At 41.0% G+C, this 14409-nt stretch overlaps 1 protein-coding gene across 3 annotated transcripts in view; it reads right to left on the bottom strand.

Annotated features, from left to right (window-relative positions):
- The window catches only part of SESN3 (sestrin 3), a 44290-nt gene that overhangs the window by 20588 nt on the left and 9293 nt on the right, over positions 1-14409 (bottom strand). For all 3 annotated transcript variants that reach the window (XR_012622126.1, XM_074816227.1, XM_074816228.1), the window contains exon 2: positions 151-216. Coding sequence is in view for 2 of the 3 variants with exons in the window: in XM_074816227.1 (XP_074672328.1) it covers positions 151-216 (66 nt within the window). In the remaining variant the exon portion in view is untranslated. The remainder of the gene's footprint in view (positions 1-150; positions 217-14409) is intronic.

Raw genomic sequence — 14409 nt, 5'->3', positions numbered from 1 at the left:
TCCACTGGAGCCTGCTCCAGAGAAATCATCGCTTTTGCTCACAAAGGAGCTCATCCAGGTATCATGGGACAAGCGGGATCATAAAACTGTCCTTCAGTATTTCCATTTTAAAAGCTACCACCCGCCCAGCCCACCTAACCGTAAACTTACTTCGTTCTCTGGTATAAAGGCACTTGGTCCTCTTGTCAATGGCGGGGAGACTTGTACTCTTTTTTCCTGCAAAACAATCACATAATTTGATCAGCGTCAGGAATAACATATTAACTGGCTTTATCTCGCAAGACGAGATCTTCAAGGCCTGGATTCGGTTCTCCTCCCAATGCCACCTGGGCGTTTTACAGCCCACTGAGGAGATGAAGCCACCACACCATGTTGGTTACATCAGCTTTGCATCCCCTGTACTTTGCACAAACGAATGGCACCAGTTTTGGCAAGGAATAAGACAGAAAAAAACCAAAAATCGAATCCCAATTGGTTTATAGACAGACTTGAAGATACACAGCAGCAATAAAACATTTGGCATGATGCCAAAATTAGCCATTTACTGGATTGAATGAGTTTGGAAAGTGGTGGGAAAAAAAAGCCACACTCAGGAAATTATAAGCAAGACGCTGTTTTCTTCAATATCAGCATCTAATGAGATCCTCAGTGTTGAGAAGAGTGTAAGCACTTTGTGTGCCAAATATTGGCATGAAAAGCACAGAGCAGAGGAGAACACCACACACAGTACAAGCCCTAGCTAGAAGTCATGAAACACCCTTTGAGAATGATATATTTAGTACAGAACAAGCTGATAGCGTAACAAGAGCCAGAGAACTTTTTTGATTTATTAGGGATAAGAATTGAACTAAGATAAACTGTGGAGGCTTTCACAGCATGGCCACTGGCAGCCAGAGGTGTAAAGGGGACCCTGGGTTGGCTGCCTGCTCCTCTGGTTCACCAGGGGCAGGACTAGCACTGCCCATGTCATTTCTGACCAACGCTGGTCCAACCTCCTCTTAAAGACCTTCCTGGAGGTTCCTCTGTGTCCCTGGGTCATTTATATCAGTGACTAACTCCTCGGATTGTTACAAAGTTTTCCTAATACTTAACCTGAATTTTCCCTGCAGTATTTTAAAGCAGTTGCTTCTTGTCTTTTCTTCTTTTCCTCTTTATGGTTATACTCCACCTATCTGGAAACCATGGCTGCACACTTTCTCAAGCCCCTCATTGCACTGCAGCATTGGTGACTCTTAGTAAGTTATCCATCAACAGCAGTACTGGATTTGCATATGAAGTATTTTGTGCCCCTAACGTAAAACTCCAAGGTTTCCCATAACAAATGACACTTAAATTCCTCTACCAGGGGGGCTCAAGCTTAACTACCATGTGCATGAACAACAGCGCCGGTCCCAGAAGGACCGTGCTACTGAGTTCCATACAGGAAAATTAAGCCACTGGAGCTGCGTAACTATTGTCCTGCTCCTTAAAAACATCCTGTCCTTTCTAAATCAGATTATGAAAAAACATGCAAAAACCAGCAGTGATTATTCAGGAAAGATGTTCCAAAGCAAACTCTCACAGGACAATTAAATTTGTGATTTTGGAATAATTAGCTGCTAAAAGATTCAGAAATAAGCTAGATCTACTGTGTGAAGTCCAGCAGTCAGGAGACAACTTAGTGCAACTGCTGCCTGCTGTCACAGCCTCAAAATCCTGTGAAATACTTATGAATCAAATTTACTCAGTCTAAAGTAAGAAGAAAGGGTGCAGGGAAACTGGGTATCTGTGCACACAACCCCTTTTTCACACAGCTACACAAGGCACAGGAAGGCATCTTCTAGCTTTAAATAGATAATCTTGCTAGCAGCCAGTCCTTTCTGCCAACATCAAAACAAGAAATGCTTTCCAAGATTATTATTAAGGTTGCATTTTACTTGTTTTATGAAGGTTATCTGGATATTAGAGTTTAAAACTCTCACTTCATACTGAATAATCCAGAGGAAGCAGCTTGCGTGAGAGACACAACTTGGATAGCTGCAAGCTGCTCTCGCTGGAGCACAGGTCTAAACCAGAGCTGAACCACTGCCTTCTCCATCTTGCTCTCTGACCTATACCCTGCTTCTTCAGGCTCTGCAAAGCTGGTCCTTGAGGCCAGATCAGGGCAAAAAAATGCATACACTTCTTCGAGCAGGATCTGGGCTCCATTCCCCTGTTTCCCTGTTCACTGTGACTGCTGTTACTCCTTTGACCCTGCAAATAAGCTACTGCTGAGAAGGAAAGGAGGAAACAGTACTTGGGTGTATGAACGTAGGCGAGTATCTCCAATTAATTCCTGTGAATGATGACAGAAAGCCAAGAAGACAGTCAGACAAGAAAAATGAGGTGTGTTAAATAGACTACAAAAAGGACAAAACGCAGCTCCTTTTGGCTGGTGGCAGTTCTAAAAGACACAACCCTGGAAAAAACAAACAACCAAAAGAAGAACAAAAACCAAAAACCCCAAACGTGGGAATTCAAGCTGGAGAGTCTAATCACCGCATGCTTCCAGGGAGCTGTTTTTTTTCTATATTAGAAGTGTATACTCTTCCATCAACATGAAAGATTATTTTGCTTTCACACCAAAGCTTTTATTTTATTAAAACTGGTTAAAACAAGCTTGTCAGAAGAAAAGGAGCAAACATCATCTAGTTGCACAAGTTCTCAGGATGCCATTAATAAAAACATGGGAAGTTTACAAGCATTAAGAAAGATAATGTTGGCTTTGTTGAGCTGTAGATAAGAACCACTGCTTCTGAGCACGCTTTATCTAGAGCAGTGAATTAAGGTCTACCCAAGAACTCAAATATGAAAAACTATGTATGGGAATTAGAAAGCAATATTGCAGATATATGGTCCTTTACAGTGAAAGTTCCTGATTCCTGAGAAAGTGGGTTTGTTTTCCTGTTCTTTGCTAAGTCAGCCAGGGTCCCAAATATCTTATTTGAAATTGGATTCTTATGCTAAGTGGCTGTAGCAAGAAATAGGTTGCTCAGCAACTGAAATGCCGTATGCACATATACCAGCCATTTTCTGCTTCACATTCCTCCAGAAATGCATTGCCGGAGTATGAATAAGTTATCTTAAAAGCTTCGCAACCAATTCCATTTACAATAAGACTAGTGCCTTTTTGGGGGGCATTTCTTCAAAAGGAAAAATATGATGAAGATCTTCAAAGATAAGCAGAGAAAACAGCCTGGGCGGGTTACTGGGAGAGGGGCTACTGCAAGCTAGAGCCTAGAAGCAGGTTTTGCAGTAGCACAGCGTGGTGTCAGACCGAGACCTCTGCAGACCACGGGAGAGCTGCTGCAGGAATTCATGAAAAATCACATCTGAGCAAGCTTTATCTGCAACTTGCTTTCTGTCCTTAAGTTGCACTTGCAGTGGTGTTGGGAGCTAAATATCAGGAATTTTAACAGTGACAAAGTGGAACCATCTCCCATTTGCATGTCTATAATTTGCAAGAAACACCTTCATCCTTGGGTGAGCTCTGCCCAAACCCCTCAGAGCCAAAAGCTGCGACTTGCCATCTCATGGGTTTATTTTCAGTTGTAGCAGTGACCACGCACCTTCTCTACAAAGCCAAGAGGCCGCGGGCACTAGGACACGGCACCTGCATCTCAAATAGTTGCTGGGCTGCAGCAGCAAAGAAAGGGATGCTGGAGCCACTTGGCTGGTAACTCAGCCGTGATGCCCAGGCAGGAGCAAGCACAGGTCTGGCCAGCGCTGGGACAGCACAGCAGCTTTCTTCCCAAAGCTAAAGCAAAAGAAATAACCCTTCTTCCTCTTTGCTATCACGAGTCACCACGTCCTCAGGCTTTAAAGAAATGGCTATTTTTAGCAAGCCGTAAAAGGAAGCTGTTTTATTTGAGAATGGAGTCGCTAGCTGGTGGGGCTGATCGAACAGCTGGTTTAGGAAGTACTTTTGAATACACACGAACGCAGAAAGCACAGGCAAGAAGCAAGTGGTTGCACTGACATGGGTATACGGGGGCTTCTCACACACACGGCGCATAAAAGCTAATTCATCAAGGTGGTCATGCTGTGACTGGGGAGGGAAAAAAAAAAAATCACTGGGAAGAAACATTTTGCACCTCAAGAAGACATTTTGTGAGCTGTCGCAACGCTGCCACTCATATCCCTGCAAATTCTGAGAGCAGTGCAAACAGCCGGGAAACACCCACGAAGGGGCTCAGTGCCTCCACTCTGACAAAAACTGCCACCACTATAAAGACATGAGGATAATAAACAGCACTAGATCAAATATAAATGCTAAAGGCATCCCAAAATTAGCTCTCCTAAGGAACAAACTCTTTCTCCTAAAAAAAGCACAAGGGTTTTTCTGGGGGGTGATGAGTATGTAATTTCTTATTTATTACACCTTTTCTTACATTATAATCTAAAGCAATTTTGCTACCATCCAGCATTTCTAAGGATCTTTGTTATTTAAATTCAGCAGTCTATCTCTTTATAATACACACTATCATCTGCGGCAATAATCTGAGACCAGTCCCTCATTGGGACACCTGGGTGGGAGTTGAGAACTGGGTTTAGCCCTCCCTATCTAGGGTTGAATCTCCCTAAAATGATCGATTTTGTCCCAGTCTCAGATTTATCTTGCAGTTCTTCAAAATCAAAATACACCAGTTCAATCTCACAGACTTGATGCTGCAGAGCCCACTTTTGGTTTTCAGTCTGACAGACACAACTGCCTTGCATTTTACTTCACATGGTACAGGCAGTATTATTGGCTGCTGGTGGTTAAAACCCTACTTACAAACTGGTTTCTTCTACTCCCACTGTCACTGACTGAACACATTTCCACTTTCAGTTCTTGGATCCTGGAGCAGGGTCTACCTCCACTTGCTCTGATCACAGTCAATTGCTCTAACACAATTTTGCAGTCATACTGGACCATCTGCTCATTCTATCCTTACTGAAGACAGGAGAAAGCATGCAAAAAAAAAAAAAAAAAAAAAAAGCTATCTGAACACTGATTGTGTCTTAGCTTCTATTATTATTCAAACCATTCCTTAGGATGTGGGAGGGATTTTTATTTCTACGTATGCCAAGGTGCATTTTAATTTATCCACCTGACTTTGTCAGAGGAAGAACAGTTTAGAAATGTGGCAGAAGTTTAGGACGCATCCAATTCATTTTAGGTGGAAACTTTAATACTTTTAATAAATTTATAGAGGATTAATATAATATTTAAAGCTACATATAGTCTTACTGACTAAAAGGAAAACTAAATAGTCACATCTTACTTGCCTTCACATGTCAGTACTCCTGGGAGGTTCTGATTGACAACAACAGAAAAGCACATTCAAAGCTGTGAATTGAAATTTATTGACAAACATTTATTGATGCATCAGTTTTTAAAGAAAAAAATCTGTTTATAGCATCAAATGTAGTAAAATCAGGAGCTTTATAGCTTCAGAATATATCTGCAAATCCTTTGTGTTGCAACTTCAAAAATTTGGATACACGTTAGAAGGGTAAACCTTGGTGTCCTGTTTTTCAAAACCATTTCCACAGAGAAAGAAAAAGAGAAAATATGTAAGTTGAATGATGAACAACACTTTATTTGCTGACAGTGCAGAACTCTTCTTTAAGACTGACCCATTCCTATAATTAAACCCAGGACATATCTCCAGAAGCAATAACAGAGATGTTCAGAACAAACAATGTCAAAATGTTAAGAGTTCACAAAATAAAAGTCCTAGCTTACAGCCATTTGTTAAGGGTATTTCAAGTGATTTTGCAACAGTTTCTTCCTCTTAACAGACTGTGCAACTCCAAAAATGCAAACTAAGCAATAAAGATGAAAATTAGCAGAGGAAGTCAAACAGTAGGAAATCTTTTTTATGGAATAGCATTTCAAAATACTTAAAACAGTCACTTTTAACATTAAGAATTTGGCATCTTTGTGCCTAACAGCTGATGAAGTGGTGCAAGGAGCTGGGAAGAGAGCCAGTGCAGTACAATTGATGGGGAGCTTTTGCTTTGGTAACAGGTTACAGCCCTTTCGGATTTCACACAATAAAAGGAAGCCTATCCCAAGTTCCCATCCCTCCACCAGCTATTAAGAATACAATCCACACTAATTAGAAACCAAAGGGCAGCAATTTCTACCCAACCCAAGATGGATGGCCAGGCAGCAGAAGTCCAACCAACAGCAGTTCCTCGGTCTTTGACAGATAGCCGGTACACCCAACCTATGGGAGAAAAACTCGAGAGTGAACACGTAGTTACTGGCAGAAAACCCTACCTCCTTTTTCATAAAAAAAGCCTACATCTACATCCTTATTAGTCCTACTTCTGTCTTATCACTTTCCATGTCCTGGAGATAATTTCTATTAACCAAAACCAACCTTCAACTGCAAGTGGGAGCAGACAGGTAAGGACTGCAAGTCAAATGTCAGAGTAACAGGTATGCTGCAAAACACTTTTTTATTTAAGAAGCCCAAACTGTGCTTTGCATTTTTGTCAGAATAGACCTGAATATATCAAGTAAAAGACACATCTGTAACTTAATCTTGATGTAACTGAAGTACAGAATACATCTAACTGAGAAAGTAAGGCTGAGGCTCCTGACCAGAAAAATGGAAAGATCTTAATGAGAAGATTTGCTCAACTAAAGGTATTAAGTCAAACCTAAACATCGATTATGAACACATGAAAACGATGAGAGACAAACAGCTACTTCTTCTACTTCTTGTTGCTAGAGAATCACTTCAATTTAATTTAAGCCAAATCTCAAAATGTGGGTTCTTATCCATGCCCCAATCCTTATCAGATACAGAGGGTGAAACTCAACTCACCAAACACGGACACACAAATCAGTTAGCCAGCTGGATCCTGGCTACAACTGAAAAATAAAGGTGATGTCTAACTCAGGATGAGATCAGTTGTGCCATGGAAAAGCCTGGTTTTCCTCTACAGACTAACAGGAATCCATGGCTAAAAAAAAACAGAAGGGGGTGGGGCAGGGGGGGAAGAGAAACAAAGCTTCCCTCATCAGTCCATGGAGAACTTGACCTCCTGCCTCACTGAACACCCAGTGGTAACACTGGAGTTTGTGTGCTCCCCAAGAAATGCCCTGAGGACAGAAGATCTTGTGATTGTCAAGATGACTCAAAATCCTACGAGCACGGCAGAAGAGCTTCTTCTATGTTTCAACAGCATCAGATATCAAGAGCAAAAGTTACAGCAGAAAACTTCAGTTGCCTAAGCTGGGACTTGTTTCATCTGTACCTTGGCACATTTCCACCTTCAGATTTAGTCCAAGTCTGATGTACTGAGACAGACCAGTATTATCTAGTTTGGGGAACATAGCCTTTAGCCACTAAATTGGCAAAACTGCATCAAGTTAATCTGCCTCATCATCAGCCAGGACAGCAATGCTGCTTGCTAATGAAGAGTCTCTGAAGCAGCACAGCATATCCTTTAATCCACCGCCTTCCATGCAGAGGGCTGCCTCGTCCTGCCTGAGCACAGCCCACCTAACCAAGCCTGGTTTTGCTCTGCCAGCGGGGTCCCACGTGCTTGGGAGGCTGCATGCTCAGCGTGGGCAAGGGCAGCAACCGTGGTCATGCATGTGGTCTCTGTCCTCCTACAGAGAGACCGTATCAACTTCCCCATTCAATCCACACAGCAAACCACTGCCAACAGGTAGAACAAACGTTTGATAGAAGGTACAGATAAAACAGCAGCTGCTTTGACAGGCCTGAATTAATACCTAAATTAGCTACTGATAGCACAGCTTCTTTACAATACAGTAATTGAATGGTTAAATACTTCAATTCGTAAATGCACACACATTTGATTTATTGGGCATACTGCCAATCGGAGAGGCATAACTGGTAGATATTTAAAAAAAAAAAAAAAAAAGAGAGAGCGCGAAAGACCCCTAGGGTTATGTAAATTCCTCATGTATCTCTGGCAGAACCGCCTCCCAAGAATGCTCTACCGAATTTTTAATAGAAGTATTGTCTGAAAATACATGCCTTGTAAGCAAGCAAAATTGAATGGTATTCATCCACGCTGTAAATGCATAATGGCATCCTTCTGCTGTGAAGAAAGTGGCTTCAGGTTTTTTTTTTTTTAAAAAGTATTCCAAAGATGCTAAATGTTCAAAATATTAGATTAATATAAAAGCAGTACACAGCAAAATACTGCAACAATAAATTTTAAAGAAAAGCTTTAACAGACTCCATTGCAATTCATGCTAGAACATCCTCAAGTGCTACAGTATTCCAGCAGAGATCATCATCACCAAGGGTTTATAGGAAAGAAAATGGATTTAACTGCAGGTTACTATAAAAGCAGACTGAGAGAACTGTTTAGCCAGGGACTGGCATCAAGGCTGCATTCTCTTACCTCTCCTCTTTGGCACTGCTGTTGCATTCATTATGACAAAGAGCAGGGAGAAACACAGTTGAGGCACAGTGTGCCTTAAAACATTAAGATTTAGATTTTTACTGTCTGCACTGCAGTTGCTAGCACAACTGCTGCTCTTCCAGAAATATTTAAAGCTAGATTTAAAGAAGTCCTTGGTTAACCGTTCCTAAATCAGGCAGGCACATGGAGCTGAGCTGCACAACCTGCTTGAGAAACCAGCCAAACGTTAATTCAGCCACTGCTGAGTTTTCAGCTGAAATGATGAAGCAAGACAGTTCAGACTGAACAGTACCATAAAGAGATCTGCTCACAGCAAATAGAGAGTCCTACCTTTGCACTTTAATGGAAAAATAGTAACAATATCCTCCTCTGATTAGCATCTCTATCCCCCTGCAGTTGCAGAGGAGGAAGCTGGGCTCTGACCTCTGCACCAGCTTGCTAAAATTGTTTCCTTCTCAGCTTCAACTACTTTCATGATAGGCTATCAGAAGCAACAAGGTTGCACTGGTGTCCCCACCACACAAGGTATTTTGCTGGCTGAGGTGTTAGTCAAGCAATGTTTGTGACTGTTGTCAAACACTACATGTTTACTAACTACCAAACACTGAGAAATCTTTACTAGAAAGTGTGGAAACCCACCATAGAGTTTAACTCAAGAAGGCAAAGATTGAGGATCTTTCCAATGTGAAAAGCCATTTGACCTCTAGCTATGAGATCTTGGACCATACAGTCCTGCTTCCCTGGCACTTCCACTACTTTTCATCACGGATTTCACCACGCAGTGCCACTGCCAGGTTACAGCTCCCGCTTCTTGTAGCTGTTCTCTGAAAATGTGCTCTGCCTGCTCCCCAGATCAGCCAACTGGTGAAAACCAGTGAACCTGGATGTTTAAGTGGAAAGTCTGAATTTTAGCAGAAGAGCAACACACCCGCTGCACAAGAGCATTTTGTTACTTGGAGCACATCACAGGTGTTTCTTCACATCTCAAGAAAAAGGTAAAAATCACAGAAGCCTCACACTCCAGAAATAAACTCACCATGTGTCCCTGCCAACAGTCCCTCTTGATAAGTCTGTGTCCTTGGAGTGTTTTCAGCTCGATAAAAACTACTACTGAGCAAATAAATAGTGTTCCAGAATATGCTGCTACAGAAACATGCTCCTAAGCACCTTTCACTTACCAGGTACTATATAAAACCAAATTCTATTCTGAGACATAGGAAAGTCAAGCAGATGGCAGAAGCATGGGTTTTCAAAGTGCTTTTCCCACACATTTTATGTACAAAATGATCATAGCAGTTATTTTAAATCTGTGTGCATGAACTATCTTAAGAGTCATGTCAGTAATTTGCCAAAATTCAGAAAAACAAATCCTCTCACCCAGATAAAAGAGGGAAATGTGCTCAGCTCAGTACTGGAGCCCCCCCAGCTAGCTTTCTATCATCTTTTTCACATAGGATTGTGAAACACAGTAGCTTGTGTTGTGGAAAGCAACTCTGAACTGCTGAGCTTGCTGTCATGAGCATGTCAAGATATTTTAACTGATTGCCTCCTGGCTGTCACAGTCCATGCATAGTATGCTTTTACCACCTCCAATAAAAGGATTATGAACCAACCAGCAGGTGACAAGCTCAAACAGACGTACTTAACATTTTCCAAAATGTGCAACAAAGCTGTGGAAATCCTTGCTGTAAGATGCTACGAACACCTGAAGTCAGAGTGTGTTTAAAAGTGAATTGTTCGAGCTCATGGAAGAGAAATGCAGGAACAGTTATTAAACACAGAGAAACCACCTCCAGCTCAGGAAGTTTTCAAGTTGCAAATACTTGGGAGACTGCGAAACAGTGCCAAGGGAGTGTCACGATGAACTTGCTCCATTTTGTGTCCTCTTCCTTAGATACCTTCCCTTGGCCACTGTCAGAGACAGGACACCGAGTTTTGATCTGACCCACTATACCTGCTCTAATGCTGTTATGTATCTGCAGCAGATTGGTTCAAGAATACTGATTCTATAAATACTATTAAAAAAATTAAATCTATTTTCTAATAGAGATAGGAATTGGCATCACCCAAACAAGGAGACATTTTAGCTAAACTGGACTATTGTAGAAACAAGCATTATGCTAATCCCAGTCTAAAAGATGCAGCCCACATTATGGAGATCCTTAGTGCCTGGGTGAGCACATTCCTAGAGTGTCTGTTCAACACAGGTGGTATCATATCATTTACTTCATAATCTTGAGTAAATTACACTTCAGTTATTTACTAACACTGTTTTTAGGAAACAAATGTTATTTTTTTCCCCTTTTCTGAATGTGCCTCATCAGAATTTACATCAATTTAGATCTGAAAAAGGTGAAGAAAAAAACCCCTGAAGAGTTAAAACATCAAGACAATATAAATATGTATCCTCCCTAGTCACTTGATGGACAGATGATGCTTGTTTAGATTGATGGTGTCTACCTGGGAGAATATAAGCAGACATTGGCTATGCCACCTCACCATGAAGAATCTCAGCTAAGCTGTTCACATTAAAATTCAAACCAACATCAAAATATTAAAACATGTGGGTGACATAAGGTTTCTAGTTTATAGCAAACAGAACTTGTGGCCAACGTTCCTTAAAATTTTAAAGTTAATCCATTGAAAAGCCTTTAAAAAAAAAAAAAAAAGAGAAGCCCCCTTGGCACAAGTTTCTCGGACAAATGCTCATGTAGAACTGATGACCACTGAGCATCTTTGTTACAGTTCAAATAATGTAAGGAACGCTGATGCTATTCTCACAGCTTTGCCTGGAAAGGGCTAGCCCCTTTGGATGTCCAAAAGCAGCAGAGTCCTGCTTTAAAAGAAGCACCTTTTTTTGCCATCTTTCTTTGGTCGATGACTCAAACAAAGAATGTGCCAGACGAAAAATAAAATCTCCCTGACTAACACGCTTTACCTCTAGCCTAAAGGTACAATTTCCAAGAGCAAGAGTCTTGCTGTCTAAGCCACGAGTTTAAGCCTTTTTTGATTAGTTGACTTGTAAGCATTTTTCAGAAGGAGGTGGCATCTGCACCATGCCTCTGAGATTACTGTAATAAGTTTTCTTACACAGTCTCCTTAAAAGAAGTCCAGAGAAATCTTACAGGTGCTAGGGCCACAGATGGAAAACCACAGGTGAGCCCTTTTGATTCTTCACCTGATAGGAAATCCTAAAATAGTCACCAATTAGAGCAAATTATTTCTCCAAGGAGTCTTGTTTGCAAAGGCTAGAGACTGTTTTACAATGAGCAAGGAGCTGACACGCTAACTGTTTTATGTTTGATTAGCCTGGGAGAGGTTTGGGCAAGAGACTGACAGAGGAAAGATTTCATCTCAGAAGCACATTCGAAAGCCACTGACTTGCTGGAATGACCATAACAATACTTGCAGTCAGGCAGTTTCTGCCTCATTCTTCTTTTTTTTTTTTTTTTTTTTTTTTTTTTTCTTTTTTCCTTTTTTTTTTCCCCCCAAAGAACATTTTGCATCTTAAACTACATCTGCCCAAAGTGAGTCATTACTGAGATACAATCTTCAAAACACACTGACTTAATGTGGCTGAGCTGGTGGCAGCAAAGACCTAAGGTACAAATGTATTTTCCCGACAGAGCTTAAAAGAGATGCTGATTTTCAAAAACGAAGACTCATAACTGTTACAGAAGATTTATTGAATGTAAATACAGAGTTGTGTCCATAGACAGATCAGCTACTCCTGCTCTCTTCAGCTGTCCAGGCCAGCAGATTGGCAGAACTTCAGATTTACCTCCAACCTCAGAGCTGACAGGCATTTACCATCTCCTCAGATTACTGCCTACACTTCTTACTAAGACAACTTTCGGCTACATTTTAGTGACTTAATGACTCTACAAAAAAATCACCAGCAAGTACTACAGAAATAATAAACCCACTTATTTTACACCCTGCCTGAATAAAGACTTCTGTAGCTACGGAAGAGCTATTAACATGCATTGCCTAATGAGACCCTCCACTGTGTTCCAGCCTACTTGCCCTTTTTCTGAATGAAGTCACCAAACCCAAAGTGAGCCCAGCTCCTAAGAGACACATTCACAGCCTTCACCTGCACCCAGCTTAGCTCTGTACAGACAGAAGTTAGACCATGCAATGGGTATTCCAACTTTTCTGGGAAACAAGAACAAACACCATAGACCTAGCTTCTCAAACAAGACAAATTACTCATATTGGATGGCTAGATGCTGCCTGTAAGTATTCATGAGGCACAGCTTAACCTAAAGGAGTGTCCCACACAAAACAGCAACAGCACTGGATAGTCAAACTGCTTCTGCTTGTACTGCAAGTTTCTGTTGGATAAATAGGTCAAGTAACTATAGCTTTATCTAATACCTTTTGCATAAGTGACCTAAAGAGCAGGGGCATGGAGGGAGACCTTCCACCTCCATTCCCATTTCTAAGCCCTGTGTGAAAGATGGCTCCAGCATACCCTTCCTCAGTGCAGACTGCTTTCTACTTGTCCTCTGCTCAGGTGTAACAAGCACCAAGCTCTGTCTCCCCTGAAGAACTACAACACCAGCTGCAGACTCCTTCAGCCTTTAATTACCTTACAGTTGACCTTTTCAACCAACACACCTTTTCTTCTAACTACTTGTGAAGCACCAGCATTGAAGCGAGACAACAAGTTTTAAATTGCTGGAATAGAAGTCACTTATCTCAAAGCAGGTTCTACCTGCATCAACCCTGATGTTACTGCCTTGTCCATTCTTTCCCCAGTAATGCAAAACTTAAACTACTAATGTAATCGAACAATTTGTTTAGGTTTTCTGGAAGGAACAGAAGATGAAAAAAATTTCTGAACTCTCCTAAAGCATTAATACATCATAAACTAATTGGAGTTCTTCTGGTTTGGCACTTGCACTGTTTTGTTTAACTGTGGAGACTGCAAAATGTAAAAATATTAAATATGGTGGAGAAACAGAATTAAAAAAACTACAAGGAAGACAGGCTATATCTGATTCTAGTTCAGATGCATTAGAGCCTATCTTCTGTATTTCAGAGGGAGAAGCTAACCAGTCAAAATGAAGAGCTGACTAATGAACATCATGCACCTAAAGTGTTGTTTTAATGCATTTCCTACCACTAAGGACTGGAAGTTTCCACTGCTGGATGCTACCAAAGAGTCCCAATCCAGAGTTTTCTATCAGTAGTGCTCTTGAGTGAAAACTGCTGTAACTGAGTTAAAGAGGATGTAAAACATGGATGCTAGAACAGCTGCCATGGCACCCAGTGGGTGTTTCAGTCATCCTTTGGAGGGAACAGAACAAGCCAGCTCCTAAGGGGGAAAGAAATGTGGTGCTTTATCTTTAAATTTTCATTTATAGTGTGCTATTATCAACTTATTACTACACAAAACCAGTGACAACTTGTGAACTTTAACAGCATGCTTCTACCTCATATACACGTCATACTACATATAATGTATGTGTGCAGCCACTCTAAAGTCCAGTTTATGGAGTTAGTAGTATGGGTACTTCCACATAAATAGTTGCCTTAATTTTCTAGCTCTAAGCTAGTTATTGCAGTAAGGCAATGAGTGCTCACTGGAATAATCAAATCCTGATGCTGATTTCCAGGGAGGGTCAAGGTTCACTCTGCCCGCTGAACAGCCAGTGGGTATTTGCATGCAGGCAGCACAGTTGATTTCAAGACACAAAACATATTGTAGTAAAGCAACATTTCAAGTGTTCTTCCATGCTGGATGAGATCCAACTGGTGTCAGGTAGAATATTTAGACAGCATGTAGGCACTCCATTTCATCAGAGGTCTAATCAAATTTCTAAATGCTAGAACAAATTACTATTTCCACACCTCTAATCAGTAACAAGGGTGCTTTACTGAGAAGAATGTCAATCAACTCAGAGGGAGTATTTTTTATTTTTTTAGTTAATATGGATAATTACATTAAAACAGATTTAGAACCATATGGCCAAAACCCCT

Source organism: Strix aluco, chromosome 2 (genome assembly GCF_031877795.1).
Source record: "Strix aluco isolate bStrAlu1 chromosome 2, bStrAlu1.hap1, whole genome shotgun sequence".
Taxonomy (NCBI): Eukaryota; Metazoa; Chordata; class Aves; order Strigiformes; family Strigidae; genus Strix; species Strix aluco.
Note: the sequence above shows the minus strand (reverse complement) of the source record. Positions and strands in the feature narration are given on the sequence as shown.